We start from the raw sequence: 23,900 nt of genomic DNA on the forward strand, positions 1-23,900 counted from the left end.
CACACATTCAGTCCCTTCCTTTTATTTGCTGACAATAATTAACCCCATCACTATTAGCTGTCCTACCTGCTCCTTTACCTTTGATTTTCTGATTTTTCATGTAATTGAAGCCATCCACTCCTCCTGTTCTTTAGTTTATAACCTTATTTCAAGTCAGTAAATATCACATCAATCAGTGAGTCTCTTCCACTGAGTTAACATAACTTCATACAGTCCAGAAGAGGTTCTCAGCCCATCGATTCTGTACTGTCACTTTTCTGCTCCAATCCCATAGCCTTGAATGTTATGACACTTCAAGTGCCCTCTTTGGCAGTGCATTCCCAGACTCCCATGAACCTCTGGGTGAAAAGATTTTTTTCTCAAATCCCCTATAAAACATAGATCTTGTGCTTCTTCTTTGGGAACAGTACTGACTGGAACAATGACATGAGGTCAGGATGACTGACTTCCCTTCTCTTCCCTCTACTCATTTGACTGCTTATTTCCAATTTTGGACTAATAGCTTGATCAAGCTGAATCTAAATTGCGTCAGTTCTCTGCTGCTGAACGCTTTAATAATTTTTGAGATGACTTAATTCCTTAGTCATTAATGAACAATGCTACATCTCTCTTGTTATCTATATTTTGTAATCTTTTATATATTTTACCTGAAATTGTACCCTGACCAGTCTCTAGTAAGTTACTTATAGAACATATGTTCTAATAGGAAAGAGGAAACTAGAAGGATGAATGGTTATTAGATCATTCAGGGTGGGTTACCTGAAGTGTTTTTTTGAATTTGGTGTGGCATGTGAATACAAAGTGCAGAAGAAGTTTTGATGTATGACCCATTCTGTACAGGGATATCCAGGAAAATGAATCCTTCCAAAGGATTCTCTTGATCAGTCTTAGTTTAAATACAATCTTTGGGATGTTGTTATATCAGAGACATACCACAGTAAATGTTACTCAAATCTATTTGTCATTATTAAATCTTGTTTCTGAGAGAATAAGGAATTGGAATCATGTGCAAAGTTATTTGAAAAATATTTATTCAATTTCGTCATTACTTGTAGAATCGATGGATGAATGTTCTACCAATTGTAACGGAAATGGTGAATGTATCTCTGGCCACTGTCACTGTTTTCCAGGATTTCTTGGCCCTGACTGTGCACGAGGTAAAGCCAATTGTAACAAGTAGTCTGGCAAACATAATTGTGTTGTAGTATTCTGTGACATCAGACTCACTTTTTATCGTTCAAACATTTTCTCCATCAGCCACATGGTTAGTAGAGACTCCTAGCCCTCACCCACCCCCCTTCTCACCCACTATTTTTCCAGATTTCTACATAACCCCTCTGCACCCCCCATGAACCTTCATATCAATGATGTCCCTTCCATATCCATTCCTTTATCCCCATGTCCTTTGCTTGCCTCCTATGCTATTATTAATCTTACATTTAAAAAAAGACATTCAAATAAAAATGTCAAACCAGGATAAGCATGTTACAACTTCTAAAGTTGTCAATTGAACAATGAAAGTGCCTCCCATCATGCTGTGTAACCAGCCCTATACCTAGCTGAGCCATTTACTCATTCTTAGAACTCATCCAAATATTTGTAATGAGGCCACCTGGGCAAACAGATAACAGACCTTCAGTCAAACATCTTTTGTCAATCCACTTGCAAAATGGCATCATTATGAATGCATGGCTGAACTCCAGGACTGACTAATAGATTCAGTCCTATAGGTAATCTTGACACAGATTGAAGGTGAATGCTTTTTTCTTGACTGACATTTTTGAAGCATTGTATTTTTTCTTTCTTTGGTACAATTTTTCAAATGCCAATCTATTTATTTGTGTAATATTAAGATATGTAATTAGAATTAAAGCTTTATTCATAAATATTATGACTGTATAGGACCTTGTAACCATAATGTGGCTATGGTTGACTTTGGGCAGAGAGAATATAAGGGAACATGGTGGTAGTATGGGGACATTGGCAGGTTCTCTAAAATCAACCTGCCGAGAGGTTCTCAACTCCTCAGATGCAAATAGTACCCCATCCATTCACAAAGTTCAGAAGCTGACCAGCTGGTGGGATTCCATAAGTTTCCAAAACCTTCCTATCATGATGAAAATAATATGCTGAATGAAGATCATACTTCCCCTCCATCTTTATCATATCTACCCACCATCCATACCTTGCCCCTGACAACCCCCTGCCCACCCCCATGTTTCCTAACTATAGAAAGATGACATTGGTCAGGGATGGAGGAGTGAAATTAATATACTGGCCCCTCTGGTCTCATTTTACCCATTCCAGGCTCAATTATAGGCAGCTGTGGGAGCAAGTTTCTGCCCTATTGTCTCTATATATTGTGTTTATTTAGTTTCAAAGAGAGCAAATTCAATCCAACTACGATATAGAATATGGGCCAATTTCACTGATCCAGTATTTGACCTGTTCAACTATAATTATGTTGAATTTAGATTTTGATTCATAGTTTATTCTTATGGGGAAACCAAAGTATCTTGCTCTGAAGAATTTTCTTAATTGTTTGTTGTCCTTGTTTCACTGATGTGAGCAAGCTGTTGGCATGGAACTCAGTTTGATTTCCAAATAATTGACTTCAGACACCAAAGAGAGAATTGCTGATGTGTCTCAAAGTGAACATGCTCATTTTAAGTGAACATATTCCAATTCCCTTGTAGTTTGACTTTGAGCTAATTGGTGGCGTTATAGAGATCCCTGTAATATATCTTCCATTTTAGGAAAAGGGAATGTGTTCACTTTCCCTCATTCACTTTCAGCTTAGTCAGCAATAGACTCTCCAAAGTCTCAGTAGTTAAGACCAGTTCTAAATTTGATCCCATCTTCTTTGTTCATTTACTTGAACTTATCCAGAGTTTTGCTCCTGACTCCAAAATCAAGAGTCTAAGCCCTTTAATACAGTTGACTCGGTGAAGTTATTGGCAGGTGGCAGACTCTTCTGGAACTGCAAACTGGCAATGAGTTGGTTTTAAAAATTGAACTTAAAAATTAGCTTTGAAAAATATCAAAATATATTGCACTCTGACTTTCTTCAGCACTGCCAGATACAAGGCCTGTGACAACACTCTGGTGTGTTGCTATGCAATCTTGCATCATTTTTATTGAATCATGACAGAGATATGTCCATTAATGATCAAATGCTAATGAAATATTAGCATTGTCATGAAAAAACGCAACGTTAGTCCTATTTAATTTAAAATAAACTTTCTGCATAATTCAGAAAATGTGAAATGTGCAAGAGTGGGCTTTTAAGTCCTGCGTTGGAACTAATATATTGTTTCTATCCATTTGCAGATTCCTGCCCTGTCCTCTGCAGTGCAAACGGTCAATATGAAAAAGGCCACTGCTTGTGCCACAGTGACTGGAAAGGGCCAGAGTGTGATGTACCAGGAGATCATTGTATTGATCCAACGTGCCATGGCCATGGAACATGTGTTGCAGGAGTTTGCATTTGTGTTCCTGGCTATCGAGGTGAAAGTTGTGAGGAAGGTTGGTCCAACTAGAATATTTTGCATTCTGTTAAATATATTTAATGTTATGAATGTTAAGAAGCACAGCAGTGATGCAACTTTATGTTCAGTAGAAATTATACTTGTGCAAAATGCGACTTAAGGTGAATAATTTGGTGTGTTGGCATGGTAGAACATTGCAGTATTTTAGCCCAACCCCCTAAATTCATTGGGAAACAATCCTGATTAATCTATGTTACAACATTGACTCAGAATTCATACTGGTTTGACCTGCTGGGCATGGGAAATTTACCAGAGATTCCAGTTCTGGGACTGAATTCCACTTGCCAATACAGGTGTAAAAGCAGCTGAGTAAGCTCACAAATTAGAGTGCCATGCCTTTGGAGGCATGCCTGGCCCCACAATGATTTTACAAGCAATGGAGGAGACATCAGGCGGTTTGAGCTCACATGGTCTGGTTGAGGCCTCTAAGTGGACCATTATCATAGTTTGGATGGCTTCCAAGTCATATTATCAGAGATCCTATCAAAGGTCATTGGCATAAACAGTCAAATCTATTTCTCTCTCAAAGATGCTGCAGACGTGCTGAGTACTTGCAGCATTGTCTGATTGTAGATCAGAGTCATTGCCATGTATTATTTATTATTTGCTTCCTATTTTTCTACTTTTTATTTTGTTTTATTTGATTCTTCACTCCTTAGAAGTTTGACCTTTGCTTGTGCCACTCTGATACCTGCCACTTAACTCCACAACATCATCAAAGTGCTTTGCTGGATCATGTCCTTTGTCTGAACAAAATAGCTGAGGCACAATCCTGGAGTTCCCACTCCCAATGGTATTGTTGGTGTCCCTATGCAAACTGGATTTACAGTGATTTAAGGGGAACTGGAAATGGAAAATAACTACTGGTCCAGCTTGTGACATCCACATTCCATGATTCATTTTAAAAACAGCCATATGTATGTACCTAGCCATTAGACACACATATCCTTCTGAGCAATATATGAGACATCATTAATAATGTAAACAACAGAAAGTCACATGAAGGTTACTTTTTTTTAACTTTCCAGCCTGAATGGTTTCAGTGGCATTTCTCATCCTGCGGCACAATCTGAAATTGATAATCCTTTCACTTTATTAGTTCAGTTTATATTCTGTTTCATAGCACTGTGAATAAGGGCATTTTCTGATTAGATTAGATTACCTACAGTGTGGAAACAGGCTCTTCGGCCCAACAAATCCACACCGACCCTCCAAAGAGCAACCCACCCAGACCCATTCCCCTACACCTAACACTACGGGCAATTAAGCATGGCCAATTCACCTAACCTGCACATCTTTGGACTGTGGGAGGAAACCAATGCAGACCTGGGGAGAATGTGCAAACTCCACACAGACAAGTTGCCCGAGGCGGGAATTGAACCCAGGTCCATGGCGCTGTGACGCAGCAGTGAAATATATTTCCTTCTCTTCAATGGAAGACATTATGACTGAGCTGGGTGCTGAACACTGGAGCCAAAATCTCTCGATGTAATACTCCAAACACAGGATTATTGATTTATCAGTTTTGAAAAAAAACTGAAGGAAATCATTCTTGTCATGTTTGAATGATGGTATTATTGTTGGTTGATAATATCATGAATTCACTGTTTAGGAGCAAATTATTGCAGATGCAAGAATTTGTACTGAAAACATGAAATCTCCACACTGATCTTTTCACTAAGGTTTTCAACAAGTCTTATTTTCAATACCATTTTCTTTGGTTAACTTTGGGAACCTGGCACTTGAGGGAATTTTGTAAGGAGGAAGGTAGCATCAAGAGTAGAATTAGCAAACCAGAAAATTTAGAGAATATAGGAGTGCTTGAAAGCCAATCCATAAAGTGGTTTAAAATATCTTATTCCTTAATTTGAATTATGTACTTAAAAATCACAAATCAACTTGGGCCAAGCCTTATTTAGTTGGGGAAAATGCCATCAGATGGGATGAGGGGAAAGTTCTCATTCCGAGCTGTCAGCTCTTTCTTCCTAGCAAAGGGTCAATGGTTGCCATTGATGCATAGTTCTGACTTAGATATCAATATTTGCAAAGGTATCTTTGGTTGTTGATGAAAATTCAGCAGTGTGAAATAAGTGCCTGGCTACTTTGTAACTACAAGCTTTCAACTTCAGGTTTAATATAACTGCCATTTTGTTACCTTTCAAGTGTTGTGCAAGATGATTGAGTGTTCCCCAGTCTCCAAGACAAGAGCAGAAGTTTCCGTTGCATGCATTAGTGAATCAAGCACTCAGTGCTTCAACCCACTAAAACAGACTACTAGTCCCAAACCCAGGAGCCTACTTGGCAGCAAGATGTTGCTTTCTGGTCTGTTTTCATAAGGATGAGATACTGCATTATAATCTTCTGCAATTTTATTGCAATTATCTGAAAACTTGCGTTTTTCAGCAAGTAGACTAACTGCATTAACTAATAAGAATGAACCACTTGAACAATACTCAAAAAACATTTTGTAAGTCTTTATTTATGAATGACATCTGTCCTATTTAGTAAATACTCTTGGTTATATAAAATGTTTTCAGCACTGATTTGCTATAATGGTTTAAGTTCTGATAGACCAGTAGGTTGGAAATCTCGTCTGCATGTCGGCTGTAAGGACAGCCTGCAGTATTCATAATTTATGTGAGTTGAAGTCATACCAACTCTCCTGTAACAAGAAAAGTGCATATTTTGGGAATAAGTGGACCTCTGCTGATAGTGAATTGGGGTAATATAGATTTATTTTTGCGTTCATACTATTGTAGTAATAGGTGCATTTCTATCACTGAGGCTGCAATATGTACCTGATAGAATAAGCACTATACACTGCATCACAACACACAGTTGAGTTCATTTCTGCATTTTACCAGCCCAATCCATTGAAATTGATACAACTAGCATTATTATTTCAAGTATAATCTACATCAAAAAGATTGAGTTTCCATAGTCATTCATATTGGTTTAAGAATAACTGTTCTGGAAGCTGACCCACAAAATCACATTCCTGGATTGAATTAATAAAATGCCTTAAAAAATTTTAAATATTAAAGGATAATTAGTTTCCTAATGAAACACTAACATACTACAATTGATCTAAAAATGATCCTTATTATTCTTATTTTTAAGTTGTTCCCAATTATTTGAAAATAATTTGCTCACATCAGTTTATATATATTTGTGAAAATTCCATTTTCAACTCAATGAATAGAATAAGTTATAACTCTTATATACCAGAGGGTATTTGTTTCGATACAAGGGGAAAACGTGTTCTTGAACATTCTAAGAAATGTTGGACATATTGGAATAAAATACTTGGAACTTCAACATGCAAATAAAAAGAAGGAACATAATTGGTAAAATCAGATGTTTTGTTTATTTTTGATATTATTATAGATTGATTTATCTAAAAAGTGTAATCTGTTATCAAACGGTCGGAAGTAAAGGCTGAGATATGAGGGAAGAGATGATGGATAAATTAACTAAGAGTTAGTTGGTTGTATAAATATGGGGAACTAGTAATCAGTGACTTTAATGGAGTGTTACTAAGCAAAATAAAGCTCTTACATTAAAGTGAACTATTTAATGAATTTGCTTAATATTTTTTAAGTACAGTTAACTTTTGCAGCATAACTGCTGTTTACTTTTATTTAAACTGTTATTATTTTCTTTTTTTTAGAAGACTGCTTGGATCCGACATGTTCAGGACATGGTGTCTGTGTACAGAGTATATGTCACTGTGCTGTTGGCTGGGGAGGGCTTAAATGTGAAGTCCCAGCAGCTGTTTGTCATGAGCAATGCTCAGGCCATGGGACCCTAATGCCAGAAACAAACACCTGTAACTGCGACCACAACTGGACAGGACCTGACTGCTCAACAGGTAATTACAGATATTGCCTGCTACTTTTAAAGCTGTCATTCATCACAGGAATTTCTCTATTGGCACAACATATTACTCTATTGGCACAACATATTACTCTGATCCAAATTTTAGAGAGCGAGGTTTTGCAAATTATAACCAGAAATTGGAATTTAATTCAGGCAATGGGGGTCTTACCCATCAAGCTGAGAGCCCCATCATGTCTCATTTCATGAAGTCCCATCATATTAAGAACCAATTAGTTATTGAAGTACTTAGCAATGGATTTTACCTGGGATCAAGGACCCTGGAGAGGCCTACAGCTCCTCATTGCCATCAATGCCACTGAGGTATTGGTATAGCTGATGGCAATACGCCCATTGGAGTCCAGTACTAGCAAAGGATCCCAGCCACAGGCGAATGTGGTGGATGAGGAGATTGCCATGTTGACGTTGCATGAGAAAGTGGGCAGGTTAGATTGGAGGCAAAAGCTTTGGCTTTCATTAAAAATTTATGTTCTGCTCTTAGCAACTTGGAATCTAGTGACAGTCCCTTCTGCTCTTCAACTTAATCAGTGGAGGTTTTGCTGTCAGCAAGAGATTGACATGGGACGATTCCCATGAATTCAGTGTACCCAGGCACCACGGTTCCCATTATAACATGTAGCATTAAGTCCAGTCCAGTCCTTGTCCTAAATTCACTGTGAGATAGTTTGCTTTGCCACTATAACTGTATCATGTCTATATAATTAAAATACTGTTATTCATCAGCTTTGTTTTACTTTGTATTACATGCTGCAGTGTATTTAAAGCTTCACACCTATACATACGAAGTGCCCTGAGGTGTTAAAAGTTAGAAAGTTAAGGAGAGGAATCAATTAGAAAAATTCAAGTTCCAAGGAAGCTGGTCAAAGTGGAAATTTAAAAAAAATTATTGAATGGGATGTGAGTGTTCCTGACTGGCTGATAGTCTGTGCTAATCACTGAATACTCTTCAGTAGGTGCTGATAATGGTAATAATGTTGAAATTCAGGGAGGAGTTAGATTCCCTCTTGTAGGCAATGATTATTCCATGCCACTTGAATATTATTTGCCACTTATCAGCTTAAGCCATGAGCAAGTTTTGCCGTGTATGTATAAGGACAGATTCATGGTGAATGGTCCTGAAGTAATAATCCAAAGATGTGCAGGTTAGGTGGATTGGCCATGCTAATGTCCATAGTGACTAGAGAAATACCAGTTGAGTGGGTTAGCTATTGTAAGTGTAGAGTTATGACAATGGGGAAGGGGCTGGGTCTGGGTGAGATGCTGTTGGAGGTTGGTGCAGACTCGATGGGTCAAATGGGCTCGTTCCACGTTTTTGGGATTCGATGATTCTATAATTCTGTTCTACGGAACTCTGTATCAGGATCAACGACCATCCCCACTACTGACTTTATAATGGTCATCAATGGAACAACTGAAAATTGTTGGGACTGAGACATTATCCTGAGGAACTGATGCAGAAATATCCTGGGGCTGATAAGCTTAGTTTCCAAGACCTCCATCATCTTCATTTCTGCTGGATATGACTCTAGCTTGTGGAGAGTGTTCACCTCATTCCCAGTGACTTCATTTCTGCCGTGGCTCCTTGATGTCATAACTGTATAAACAAATAAATATCAATGAAAAATTGACAGTGAAAAGCTATGTCTTGTGAGCAATACAGGCAGATCACATAGTTAAATAGCATAGATAAGTAAATAATAGGTAAACAGCAGCAAAAACAAAAACACGGGTACAGGCGAATGTTAAGTGTTTGAGTCCATTCAGTAACAACAGTAGAGTAGAAACTGTTTCAAAAATGGCTGGTGCATATGTTCAGACTTCTGTACCTTCTCCCCGATGGTAGAGGTTGTAGAAAAGCATTGCCAGGGTGGGATGGATCTTTGAGATACTGGTGGCCTTTCCTTGACAGCGGGCCTGGTAGAAAAGTTCTACAGATGGGAGGTTGGCCTTTGTGATTGTCCAGACCGAGTTCACCACTCTATGTAACTGTCTCCGATCTTGAATGGCACAGTTGCCTTACCAGGTAGTGATACATCCAGACAGAATGCTCTCGATGGCACACCTATATAAGTTGGCAAGGGTATTTGCCATCATGCCAAATTTTCTCAGCTGCCTGAGGAAGAAGACACGTTGTTGGGCTTTTGTAACCAGTGCGTCCACATGAAGAGTACAAGATATAAAACAAAAAGCTGAGATTAAAAGTCTGTCAATGTAATACTGCATTTGTTGATGAAGTAGACATAATGCCACCTTTTAAGAATATGTTAGATAGGAAGTTTAAGAAAGATATGAACAAATGGATATGAAATTAGAGCATACCCTGCTCAAGTGGCATGCATGTCATACATGTGTCAGTCCAACAAGAGACAATCTAACGATTTGGTTTTTGACATTCAATGGTATATTACCATTGCTGAATCTCCCACTCTCAACATCCTGGATATTACCATTGACAGAAACTGAATTGGACCAGCTAGTCAAATACGGTCGCTACAGAAATAGACCATGGGCTGGGAATCTTGCAGTGAGCAACACTCCTCCCTTCCATTCAAAGCCTGTCCACCATCCACAAGGCACAAACCAGGAGGATGATGAGTAGCTTCCACTGGACAGGTGCACCTTCAACAACACTCATCCAGCACATGGAAGCCCATTTCTTTTGCACTCATCCACTGATTTTAACATTCATTTCCTTCATCCCCGATGCACAGCTGTATGTACCATCTGCAAGATGTACTACAGTAACACACTGAAATGTCTTGACAGCACTTTCTAAATTTACTGCCTCTGACATCTTGAAGGACAAAGGCAATAGATGCATGGAAATGCCACCAAGTTGCTCATGATTGTGACTTGGTACTTTATTGTTGTTCCTTCAGTATCGGTGAGTCAAAATCCTGGAACTCCCTTCCTAACAACTCTGTGGAGATCCTTACATCCCAATGACTGCAGTGGTTCAAGAAAGCAGTTCAGTACCTGCCTGTCCAGTCAATGAATTCTGGCCTAGGCAATGATACTCACATCCCATGAATGAATATACACTGATGGAAATGTTTATTTTTAAAAATCATAATTTCTTAACTTGTTTAAGTATTTAGAAGTTTCTTAATCGAGGTGAACATTTATATAACCAACTTATTTGTATCTGTGATCAGCAAACAGACAACGAAGGTTACTGAACGCTATTTTGAGCCTAATTTGAAATATATACCAGTGTTTCTGAAATATTTTGCACTTTATACAGTGGAAATCAGTGTTGCCAATAATAAAGAAAAAAATGTATGCTCATATAAATTCCCATGTGTTGTTTTAACAGATGTTTTAAGCTGTTTGAGTTAGTTTTGAAGGCGATATGAAAATGTCATGCTGACAGGTATTATCTGAATATGCGAACTAATTTCTTCTCTAATTAATAGCAGTGATTTCTACAATATATGCTTAGCATTCTGCAAATGTATGGTAAAACCAACCTGAATTATTCACAAGAAATCTAATTTCAATAATTGTCTTAACTATAATTTTGGTCACTTATATTATTTGTTTAAGTTGTGCCTCCTATTAATATGGCTAATGTTGTGTAGTTCATAATTAAAGTGTGTGTTGGATTGCTGCAAACAGCAACTTACCACAATCAGTGGTAAATATTTGGTAACATGACCCCAAACACGATGAATCAAGCATGAAGTGTAACACAAGTAACACAAATGGGAATCAACAAAACAGCCTAGAGGGAGGATTCATGAGCATCTAGCACAATAGCATTTGTGCTGGAACCATTTTTTAAAAATGCTATCTGTTTTCTGGATTACTTCCTCGATCAAAGACCTGCATCTATTCAACTGAAATAAACAAAAAAGAAAGTCTAGTGAGATATAAAACATTTGCTTTCTCTTTTTTTGTCAGACGATGCAAGGTATATTTAGTTCCCAATGTGATGTAGGTGGACAATAGTTTTGCGATACATATTTGTTTAATTCAATAGTTCAAACTTAAGCAGTTTAATTGGCATTGCTTCCATTGGCTTGAATTTCAATAAAACAATTTTTAAGCCTTTTGACTTCAGTTCTGTGCCTTGGCCTTGGAATCAAAGGCCCGGATATTCAAATGTTCAGATAGTCATTGGAGCAACACAGACTGGAGTTGCAAATCAGGATGCTGCAGGATCCCAGTTGCAGCTGATTCCATGGGAATTGGCCAGCAAATTGAAGATTCCAATGGACAATTTCCATGTGTCTCCAAGCCTCTGAAAAAATGCATTAAAGACAGGGAATTCAGAGCTCCATTTAAGTTAATTGTTACCCAGCAAATATTTGATGGTTAACATCTTGTTTTAACTCATAGGTAATTAAAGTTGACCTCCAACTTACCTCACAGCCCCATAATTACAACTTCTCTGAAACCGTACACAACCTGGATTCCTGGTACACAAACATCCGAACCAAAACCCTGCAACCCAACATGTTTTCCACACTTAATTTACAAGTATATCCTTTCACAGCAGCCATCAAAGTGACTGATTTTGCATGCTGGATAGTTGAATCTCAGAACCTACACACTACATCCTGCTGCAGCTGCAAAAGGGGACGTGGTTTAACTTGCCTCAACTACCCTGAAGTACGAGGAACAGTGTACATTTGATATATGCTTCACATTTCAAAAGGGGCTGGGATCAGAATTCGACCCAGAAATGCAAAGATCAATGCTAACAGATAAAAATACAAGCCATTTGCCACTCCTTGGAATATCCTAGCCAATACTCATGCTGGTCTGATGAGCCATGAGTATAAATCAAAGGAATTGGAGATTCCAGTTGTTTACAGTATTCTTTTTTGCAAAAGAGGCTAAGAGATATTGATAATATGATGTAATGTGAAACTTCTGACAGCTGTTTCACTGACCTCCAAAAATGAGAGTAGAAAATCGACTGTATTAAAATTCTCTTGTCCCTGAAATTTGTAGATGCTAAAGATAGCTATAATTCAAGAGTACATTTTAAGCAAAATACCAATAAAATGACTATCATTTGTGAGAGCATTTCTCTGCTTCTCAACTGAATTTATCCAAGTGACAGAATAATCTGTAATTAACAATTTCACTGCTGATACACACATAGAGAAGTGCCTTCCCTTTTTAGCTTTTTTTTTTAAATTGAGTTCCAATGAATTATGATTGATATTGTAATTTTCTGCTATTTTATTAATTTTGTGTATATTTGTTGAATGGGAAAATGCACAACAAAACTCAGCATTCAAAGTTCTTTTACCATTTATATTCTATATGATGCTTTCACAGTAGAATATTTCAGACATTGGAACTCAAATCTATTCAAGCTGTTGGAATTAAAACTTTACTTGATCATTAGGCCCCATTGTAAAATTAATCCAGACTTCCATTAATACAAATGTGTTAGCCCAACCGTATCTCTGCTTCGGTTAGTAATCAGGAGTTTAAAAGTTTGAACTCTTTAATGGGTTGTTTTTCTAAGGGTGAGTTAAACTACCAGAGGTATTATCCTTCAACTGCCATGCTAAATTAATGACTTATTTGCCAGTATCTTGTCTTAATTTATGAATTTCACTGTTAGGCAATTGTCAATCCATCAAACCTATCTATTTTGAGATAGATATGATTGTAAATACAGTAAGTGATGGCGCCTAAGAGAGAGAGTGGGGAAGGAAAAGGTTCAAATCTTAGTCTATGGGAAAACAGCAAAAAAAACTTGAATTTGTATCACCACTGCCATTCAGGATTAAAACATTATTACCAGTATCTCCTAGTCTAAACCTAGCTTTTGAGGGAAACTTGAAAGAAAGTTTCATTGATTATAGTTTTACAAAACCATACTGCAGTGACCCACTCTCAAATAATTATAATTTTTTATGAAACAATAAAGGACAGACTTAATTTCATAATAATCCAATTTTCTTTGGATTAATGCTTCATGGCAGAATTCCATACTCTGAAGGAGAAAGATATTACAGCTTTTGGCACCGTAATCAAAGTATTAGAGCCAGGGGGCATAAATCATAAATATGCAAAATATTAGAGACAATCAATTAATAATGAATTTGGTTGAAAAGAAAGATAAGCTCATTCATGCATTTGAATCTGTTTGCTCCACGCGTCCAAATTGAAAATGACCAAGAACCCTGAAGTAGGACATTGTGTCTGCTCCGCTGATCGTGACTGATCTGATAATCCTCAAATTCTACTTTCCTGCCTTTACCCCACAGCCCTTACTGATTAAAAATCTGTCTATCTCAGCCTTGAATATATTTAATGGCACAGCCTTTGTGGACATCTAATATAAAGAATTCCACAGTTAGTAATTTTCAGAAGTAGTGAATAGACCATAACCCAGGGCTGTCATTTAAGCAGCAGGCTAACTAATTGTTCCCAAATGGACCCCTTGCTGGCCACTGACAAATTGGCAGATTTCAAATGCGATGGAAACTTGTAAGGGCTTAAAAGAAGCATTAATGTCTCTCCTTATCTATCAGAAATTGACCCACATAGTGCCTGCTGTGCAATCTTCTTTCAAATTGGCTTCCCCCTTCCTTTCAACAACTGTGTCAGCAAAGCTCCTACACTTGAGCAAAGGAGTTCTGTCTCCTTCCACTGAAACAAGCCACTGCAAAGATACCAGTAGCTCGCCAATGATAGGAAATGGAGAAGTCAGTTGAAACTTTGTAATCAGGAAAATTAGATGAAAGGTCAAAATCATCTCAACAAACCAGCTCTGATCTTCTTTTCTTGGGTTTCTAAAATGGGGAAGGTGTGAGCTAGTGCTGGCTCATCATGAAAGCAATGGAGGTGAGACAAGTTGGGGCATTCCTGGACTTCCCACTTCAGGTTCTTTCACTTTTAATAGCTTCACCTTTGACCTCTTGTCATTTTTATGTCCTTGCTTGAGTTATTGTGTATGCCCCGTGGCTGAACACTTTAACTCCCCCTCCCACTCCGCCAAGGACATGCAGGTCCTTGGCCTCCTCCATCGCCAGACCATGGCAACACGACGCCTGGAGGAAGAGCGCCTCATCTTCCAGCTAGGAACCCTCCAGCCACAGGGGATGAATGCAGATTTCTCCAGCTTCCTCATTTCCCCTCCCCCCACCTTTTCTCAGTCCCAGCCCTCAGACTCAGCACCGCCTTCTTGACCTGCAATCTTCTTCTCAACCTCTCCGCCCCCACCCCTTCTCTGCCCTATCACCCTCACCTTAACCTCCCTCCACCTATCGCATTCCCAACGCCCCTCCCCCAAGTCCCTCCTTCCTACCTTTTATCTTAGCCTGCTTGGCACACCTTCCTCATTCCTGAAGAAGGGCTTATGCCCGAAACGTCGATCCTCCTTCTCCTTTGATGCTGCCTGACCTGCTGCGCTTTTCCAACAACACATTTTTAAGCTCTGATCTCCAGCATCTGCAGTCCTCACTTTCTCATTATTGTGTATGCCATCAAGAATCACTTTTTAAAAAACGCACAAAATCCAAACTTAGTCAAAAAAGAAAGAACTCAATACCTCACCGTCTTGCCTTTGAATCATTCAGAGGAAAGAAATCAATATATAACCTGAACCCAAAGAAGGTGCAGAGTGACTGAAAGTAAAGCTCTTAAATGGTTTTCTATCCGCACAGATTTGTGAGACGAGTGGATAATGATGATAACCTGATTCAAGAAAGGATGTATCTGATTAGATTTCTCAACCTTTGCAGCAGTCAGGTCATCATTTTAAAAAGAAAGCGTTAGCACCTAATCTTTCTACTCTTCTTTTGTACTGCTGTTATTGCAAATTTAAAATCACACGCTATCTCTCAGAGGACAATGGGAGCATTTCTCTTGCACTGAGAAATCAATGTAAAGAGCAGAGCTGATAGCATTGAACACCACCAAGGTTGACAAAAAGGGAAAAAGATGAATTAGTCTGTAAACAATGATCAGGTGACCCAACCTTGGGATTTAAAATCCTAAAGACTGTGTGAGAAGCACCAGCTAAGTAAGGTAATGGGGTTGAAATAAAACTAAGAACTGTGAATACTGGAAATCTTAAAGAAAATCAAAAATTGCTGGAGAAACTCAGAAGATCTAGTCATATCTGTGGAGAGAAGACAGCGTTAAAGTTTCCAATCCAGTGGCCCTGCCTCATTGTCACCCTGTTAATTTAGATTAAATTAGGTTCCTACAGTATAGAAACAGGCCCTTCAGTCCAACAAGTCCACACTGACCCACTGAAGAGTAACCAACCCAGACCCATTCCCTTACATTTACCCCTGACTAATGTACCGAACACTATGGGCAATTTAGCATGGCCAATTCACCTGACCTGCACATCTTTGGACTGTGGGAGGAAACACATGCAGACACAGGGAGAATGTGCAAACTCCACGCAGACAGTCACCCAAGGTGAGAATCAAACCAGGTCCCTGGTGCTGTGACGCAGCAGTGCTAACCATTCTGCTATCTCTCCATAGATGCTGCCAGACTTGCTGAGTTTCTCCAGAACTATCTGTTTAAGATATGGGCTGCACAGTTTGTACATTCTGAGAAAGTTGAAGAGAATGGGAGCCGACAAAATGAACACTCCTCTCAGTATAAGAAGGGTACAAGGAGGAAAATATTTGCATGTATTTGTATCTAACGAGGAACAAGAGAATCAAGAAAACAAAAGAAACCGAAAAAGCATATTTACACATCTGTGGTTTTTGAGAACTGTTTTGTCTAAATAAAATCCCTTCTGATATGGGAATTAGAGAAGAACTTGGGCTTTATTTCTGTCCTCAGTATGATTTCAAAAAACTCAGTTTTGGTTTGCCTTTATTTGGTATTGATGTTTGATTTTCCTGTGGATTTGTACTTTTTCTTCATTCTGTGTTGCAATATAGCTTGTGCATTTTTAGTATATGGGAATGAAATGGACAGAATAAGCAACACAAATTAGAATTTCTCAATGTTACAAAGGAAAATTGATCAGGATTTCCATTTCTTTTACATCAGAGGACAATATTTTCCATTCTTGAGTTGGGACCTGCACGACAGCATTAAATTGACTTTGCTTGGATTGGCCAATGAGTGTGGTTGGCATCCAGTTAATGATGACAGAAAGGGTTTTTAAGCAAGAGAGCCAATAGGAGTTTGATGAGGGATTTAAGGTCGGCCATTAAAAGTAAGGAAAGTAAAGGATGCTTCCATCTTGAGGTGTCAACACAGTGCTTACAAAACATTTGAAATATACAACCATTGTGTAGTCACAGCTATGGACAATTAGTTAGGATGGGTCTCGAAGTCATCTTTGAGCACTGCCACACAGGACGCACATGGACACGCACACAGTTAAAAATCACACAAAACCAGGTTATAGTCCAACAGGTTTAATTAGAAGCACTCGCTTTTGGAGCGCTTCTCCTTCATCAGGTGGTTGTCTCAAGCAGCACTTGGAAAGCTAGTGTTTCCAATTAAACCTATTGGACTATAACCTGGTGTTGGGTGATTTTTAACTTTGTATACCCCAGTCCAACGTCAGCATCTCCAAATCAAGATACATACACACGCACACACACACACACACACACACTCTCTCTCATTTTAAACATGTAGAGAGCCAGATATATCCAGAGAGTGTTCGGTGTCCATGGAACTATAATGGCTGAGAGGTCAATGTCCTGCAAGGATGAAGAGAAAAATCTGGAGATAAAGTGAACAAAAATGTAAATCATATGTAATCATTGAAAATATCTGTAACAAAACTGGAAGCTCCTGGGACATTGGGCATTGCTGACTTCCTATCACAAATAATTATAATAAATCAGATTCAAAGTAACCATGACTAGTATTTGCCAATAAAATGTTATTGATTACATTTTAGTTTCTAAAAATATTTCTTTGATGATTGTGATCAATACAGCACATTCATTATGGATTGAATTTGGATCAAAAAAGTGACGCTCATCGGTGCAAAATCTCAGCAGAATTAATTTTCCTACCATATCTATATCCTCATCTCCATAACATTATTCCTGATTTCCATAACTTTTGAAACCAGACACCAAATATTAACAATAGAAGAGAAATGAGAAGTGCTTTGCTGTGATTTCTGAGAAACAGACTGACTTGATATGTTACTGATATGTAATTTTCATCCTGATTGCAAATGCTGCTAGTACTTAATACTTGATAACATCTTGCAATGATCAGACTAGCATACCAATAACAATCAGATCAGATTACAGTTAGCTCATTTGGCCAGAAACTTGTGTTTGTGTTGAAGTTTAATGCACAGCATGAGTTCAGTTGCCATTCTGGCTGAAGTAGACTTTTTGAGCCTGCCTCCTCAGCTTGCCTCTGAAACCAGAAGGTAATGGCAAGCCACAACGAAACTGTTTGGGCAAAGTTCGCAGCACAGAAGCCCATTAGTGTATTGTTTTTAAGCGGGACCTACGGAAAGTCTGTACTAGTGAGTAGAGTGGGTTCTTTCTTGATTATATGCTTTTTGAGATATGTCTCTTGATTAAACTTAAAATATAAGCCATAACTATTAATTTAACCTGAGGCAGTGTTTTACAGAGGAATAATACGGTGTTATTTTCTGGGTCTGTCAATTGTGAAGGAGCAAAAATGGCCTTTAGTAGAGTGATATGCGCTTCTGGTCAGATGTGGGAGTTTAAGGGTTATTGTGGATTATATCTGCAATAATTGCTGTTGGTTGCAAATCTTATCAGATCGAATGGATCGGTTGGAGAGACAGTTAGAAGTGATGAGGAATTTGCAACAGCAACAGTATGTGATGGATGCCAGATATAGGAAAGGGGGAAAGTCTCAGATACAGTCATATAGATGGGTTAACTCCAGGAAAGGCAAGAGAGGGAGGCAGCTAGTGCAGGAGTCTTCTGTGGCTATCCCCATTTCAAACAAGTAGGCTGTTTTGGAAAATGTAGGGGGTGATGGATTCTTGGGGAAGGTACCACCAACAGCCAAGTTTCTGGTATTGAGACCAGCTGTAATGCAATGAGGGGCACATTGGGTTCCAAGAGATCAATTGTGTTAGAGGACTCTCTAGTCCGAGATACGCACAGATGTTTCTGTAGCCAGTAGTGAAAAATCAGAATGGTGTGTTGCTTCCCTGGTGCCAGGATCAAGGATGTCTCAGAGAGGGTGCAGAAGGTTCGCACGGGGGAGAGGGGCCAGCAAGAGGTCATTGTCCACATTGGAACAAACGGCATAGGAAGGGAAGAGGTTGAGATTCTGAAGGGAGATTACAGAGAGTAAGGCAGAAATTTAAAAAGGAGGTCCTTTTTAGAACTGCTCGGGAGGATTTAAACTAGTAAAGTGGGAGGGCGGGGCGGGACCCAGGGAGATAGTGAGGAAAGAGATCAATCTGAGACTGGTACAGTTGAGAACAGAAGTAAGTCAAACAGTCAGGGCAGGCAGGGACAAGGTAGGACTAACAAATTAAACTGCATTTATTTCAATGCAAGGGGCCGAACAGGGAAGGCAGATGAACTCAGGGCCTGGTTTCGGAACATGGGACTGGGATATCATAGCAATTACAGAAACATGGCTCAAGGATGGGCAGGACTGGCAGCTTAATGTTCCAGGATATAAATGCTACATGAAGCATAGAAAGGGAGGCAAGAGAGGAGGGGGAGTAGCGTTTTTGATAAGGGATAGCATTACAGCTGTGCTGAGGGAGGATATTCCTGGAAATACATCCAGGGAAGTTATTTGGGTCGAACTGAGAAATAAGAAGGTGATAATCACCTTGTCAGGATTGTATTATAGATCTCCTAATAGTCAGAGGGAAATTGAGAAACAAACTTGTAAGGCGATCTCAGCTATCTGTAAGAATAATAGGGTGGTTATGGTAGGGGATTTTAACTTTCCAAACAGGGACTGGGACTGCCACAGAGGAATTTGTTAAGTGTGCACACTTAGATGGAGAGGAATTTGTTAAGTGTGCACAAGAACATTTTCTGATTCAGTATGTGGATGTACCTACTCGAGAAGGTGCAAAACTTGACCTATTCTTGGGAAATAAGGCAGAGCAGGTGACTGAGGTGTCAGTGGGGGAGCACTTTGGGCTCTGCGACCATAATTCTATTAGATTTAAAATAGTGATGGAAAAGGATAGACCAGATCAAAAAGTTGAAGTTCTAAATTGGAGAAAGGCCAATTTTGACAGTATTAGGGAAGAACTTGCAAAAGCTGATTGGGGACAGATGTTCGCAGATAAAGGGATGGCTGGAAAATAGGATGCCTTCAGAAATGAGATAATGGGAATCCAGAAAAAGTATATTCCTGTTAGGGTGACAGGAAAGGCTGGTAGGTATAGGGAATGCTGGATGACGAAAGAAATTGAGGGTTTGGTTCAGAAAAAGAAGGAAGCATATATCAGGCATAGACAGGATAGACTGAGGGAATCCTTAGAAGAATGTAAAGGCAGGAGGAGTACACTTAAGAGTGAAATCAGGAGGGCAAAAAGGGGACATGAAATAGCTTTGGCAAATAAAGTTAAGGAGAATCCAAAGGGTTTTTACAAATACGTTAAGGACAAAAGGATAATTAGAGACAGAATAGGGTCCCTCAAAGATCAGCAAGGCAACCTTTGTGTGGAGCCGCAGAAAATGGGAAAGATACTTAACGAGCATTTTGCATCAGTATTTACTGTGGAAAAGGATATGGAAGATATAGAAATTGTTTCAAGGCATCCAGCATTTCCTCCAGAAGGAAGTGCCTCTGGAGGTGGTAGATGGTGGTAGAAATAGATGGTGACACCTTGCAAAATGTCCATATTGAAGAGGAGGAAGTGCTGGATGTCTTGAAACAGTTAAAGGTGGATAAATCCCTAGGACCTGATCAGGTGTTCCCTAGAAGTCTGTGGGAAGCTAGAAAAGTGATTGCTGCGCCTCTTGCTGAGATATTTGCATCATCGATAGTCACAGGTAAAGTGTTGGAAGACTGGAGGTTGGCAAACGTGGTGCCACTGTTTAAGAAGGGTGGTAAGGACAAGCCAGGAAACTATATACCTGTGAGCCTGATGTCGGGTGGTGGGCAAGTTGTTGGAGGGAATCCTGAGGGACAGGATACACATGTATTTGGAAAGGTAAGGACTGATTAGGGATAGTCAACATGGCTTTGTGCATGGGACATCATTTCTCACAAACTTAATTGAGTTTTTTGAAGAAGTAACAAAGAGGATTGATGAGGGCAGAGTGATGGATGTGATTTATATGGACTTCAGTAAGGCTTTCGACAAGCTTCCCCATGGGAGTCTGGTTAGCAAGGTTACATCTCATGGAATAAAGGGAGAACTCGCCTGTTGGATACAGAACTGGCTCAAAGGTAGAAGACAGTGGGTGGTGGAGGAGGATTGTTTTTCAGACTGGAGGCCTGTGACCAGTGGAGTGCCACAAGGATGGGTGCTACTTTTTGTCATTTACATAAATGATTTGGATGCAAGTATAAGAGGTACAGTTAGTAAGTTTGCAGATGACACCAAAATTGGAGGTGTCGTGGACAGCGAAGAAGTTTACCTCAGATTACAACAGGATCTTGATCAGATGGGCCAATGGGCTGAGAAGTGGCAGATGGAGTTCACTCAAATAAATGTGAGGTGCTACATTTTGGGAAAGCAAATCTTAGCAGGACTTATACAATTAATGATAAGGTCCTCGAGAGTGTTGCTGAACAAAGAGACCTTGGAGTGCAGATTCATAGCTCCTTGAAAGTGGAGTCACAGGTAGATAGGATAGTGAAGAAGGCGTTTGGTATGCTTTCCTTTATTGGTTAAAGTATTGAGTACAGGAGTTGGGAAGCCATGTTGCAGCTGTACAGGACATTGGTTAGGCCACTGTTGGAATATTGCATGTAATTCTGGTCTCCTTCCTATAGGAAAGACATTGTGATACTTGAACGGGTTCAGAAAAGATTTACAATGATGTTGCCAGGTTTGGAGGATTTGAGCTACAGGGAGCGGCTGAACAGGCTGGGGCTGTTTTTCCTAAAGTGTCGGAGGCTGAGGGGTGACCTTATAGAGGTTTACAAAATTATGAGGGATGTGGATAGGATAAATAGGCAAAGTCTTTTCCCTGGGGTCGGGGAGTCCAGAGGGCAAAGGTTTAGGCTGAGAGGGGAAAGGTATAAGAGACCTAAGGGGCAACATTTTCACCCAGAGGATGGTGCATGTATGGAATGAGCTTCTAGAGGAAGTGGTGGAGGCTGGTACAATTGCAACATTTAAAAGGCATTTGGATGGGTATATGAATTTGGATTTGGAGGGATATGGGCTGGGTGCTGGCAGGTCGGACTAGATTGGGTTAAGATATCTGGTCAGCATGAACGAGTTGGACCGAAGGGTCTGATTCCATGCTGTACATCTGAGTCTAACTGACAAAACTTGCCACTAAAATGGTTCAAGATGAAACATCAACCAGACAATGACCTAAGGGTCTGCTTTTGTGCAAGACACATACAATGATTGATGAATTGATTGATCTCACAATGAAAAGAAATCTGTCGGGTCATTTAAAGCAGAATTTGATTGTCAAAACCCTTTTTTAAGGAAAAATTCTGACTTCAATTATTGCGGCAGCAGATCATTTGCTCAGATTCGTGCTACCTCCAATGGGCAGGATTTTCTGCTGAATGATTTGGGGCAATGGTGAATCAGTTGGGAGAATATATGAGATTAGCCAAAATTAAATTCTTGATGTCAAGAAACAAAAGTCCAATTTTGCAACTGCATCTTGATCAGTAATGATCTTGCTCTTGAGCGGTGAGATCCCTATTTCCATATATTTTCCTATTCGCCCAAACGCTGAAGAGAAACTAATTGGTGACAATTCCCAACATGAAAGTCAGAGTGGGTGCTTCGTGATTCCAGCATGTGGGAGAATAGGAAAATTGTTTCTCCAGTCTTCTATCTTGGGCAACAGTCGCTATAATCTTAGGCATATTTATTGACCACAAACATTCACAAAAGTTGATGGCAGATACTTGCCCATGTCATATCTCTAACTAATTAACGATACAGTTCTTCACTTCATTGCTGCATTTTGGAGCACACTGGCACCTTTCATTGTAAAGCTGCAGCCTTGACACTTGACGCACAAGGAAAAACATTGATTTCATGGACTAGACCAATGTGCATCTCAGGGCTCTTTGCTTGCTCTCTTAACACTCACTCACTGTGTTCCAAATTCGATGCTTACAGCATCTCTGCCTTGGCTTGCCTTTTTTATCCTTTTCAACCTCATTAAGAACTTCATGGCTCACAATCATTCTCTCTTTGAATTTTAGTGCAGATGTGAAGCATTGTTATAGCTATTTGAAGTAATCAGTGAAGGGGAGAGACGTGTTGCTCCACAGCAATGTATTGCATCAATGTTACTCCTGCAGCATGTGCCAGCAGCTTACATGGCAAACACGATGTCTGTGCTCAAGTCAAATGAATATGTCTCAAAGTCAAAGTGGACACATACTCGATCAAGTCAAGGAAAATAGGCAGTGGGTCCTGGCACAGTAACTCAAGAGAAGCAACTGATAGTAGTCCAAGGGCTTACTCAGTCAGTCACTTGGAACAAGAAGGGGCTCCTTATCACTACAGTCTGGGAGAGGCCTATGGTCTGCCTGACAAACCAAGTCCAATCATTCTCATCCTACCAACTAAGGACCTTTCATGTCCCCTCCTTGCTGCTCTTAGCTCTCTCTTCAGGTCCTTCCTGGCTACCTTATAACTCTCAATCGCCCCAATTGAACCTTCACGCCTCATCTTTACATAGGCCGCCCTCTTCCATTTAACAAGGGATTCCAATTCCTTATTAAACCATGGCTCCCTCACACGACCCTTTCCTCCCTGCCTGACAGGTACATACTTATTAAGGACACTCAATAGTTGCTCCTTGAACAAGCTCCACATATCAATGACGCCCTTGCCTTGAAGCCTACTTTTCCAAACCACGCATCCTAGGTCATGCCTCACCGCATCATAATTTCCCTGCCCCCAGCTATAACTCTTACCCTGCAGTGCACACTTATCCCTCTCGATCACTAAAGTAAAAGTCACCGAATTGTGGTCACTGTCCCCAAAGTGCTCACCTACCTCTAATTCTAACACCTGGCCTGGTTCGTTACTGTGATGTCTTGAGGGGGTGGAAGGGTTAGGAGACATGGGTGGATTAATCAGTCATAACCAGCCTGACTTTGAAGGGGAAGATACTGCAGAATAGTAAGTGATGACAAGATATCAGTAATTATACAGCTATTTGTGCAATCTACTGTATTTGTGCATTGTGACCTGTGCTGCATACGTCAGAATAAGGTCCCTGTGTCAAAAGTTCATGTAAAAGCAATCCACAGCCCTTCTTTGTGTATCCTCATGCCCCATTCAATGGGGGACTGTACTAAGCCATAATTTGTGCGTGATGTGAATGTTGACTTCACACATTGTTAAGGTCCTGCTCTGTT

General features: G+C 39.7%; 1 protein-coding gene across 5 annotated transcripts in view; it reads left to right on the forward strand.

The window, feature by feature from the left end:
- Nucleotides 1-23,900, forward strand: part of tenm1 (teneurin transmembrane protein 1) — a 2,368,941-nt gene that overhangs the window by 2,156,412 nt on the left and 188,629 nt on the right. For all 5 annotated transcript variants that reach the window (XM_072595290.1, XM_072595294.1, XM_072595295.1 and 2 more), the window contains 3 exons: nucleotides 1,056-1,157; nucleotides 3,331-3,525; nucleotides 7,219-7,419. In XM_072595290.1, the coding sequence (XP_072451391.1) occupies nucleotides 1,056-1,157; nucleotides 3,331-3,525; nucleotides 7,219-7,419 (498 nt within the window). The remainder of the gene's footprint in view (nucleotides 1-1,055; nucleotides 1,158-3,330; nucleotides 3,526-7,218; nucleotides 7,420-23,900) is intronic.

Source organism: Chiloscyllium punctatum, chromosome 25, assembly GCF_047496795.1.
Source record: "Chiloscyllium punctatum isolate Juve2018m chromosome 25, sChiPun1.3, whole genome shotgun sequence".
Classification (NCBI taxonomy): domain Eukaryota; kingdom Metazoa; phylum Chordata; class Chondrichthyes; order Orectolobiformes; family Hemiscylliidae; genus Chiloscyllium; species Chiloscyllium punctatum.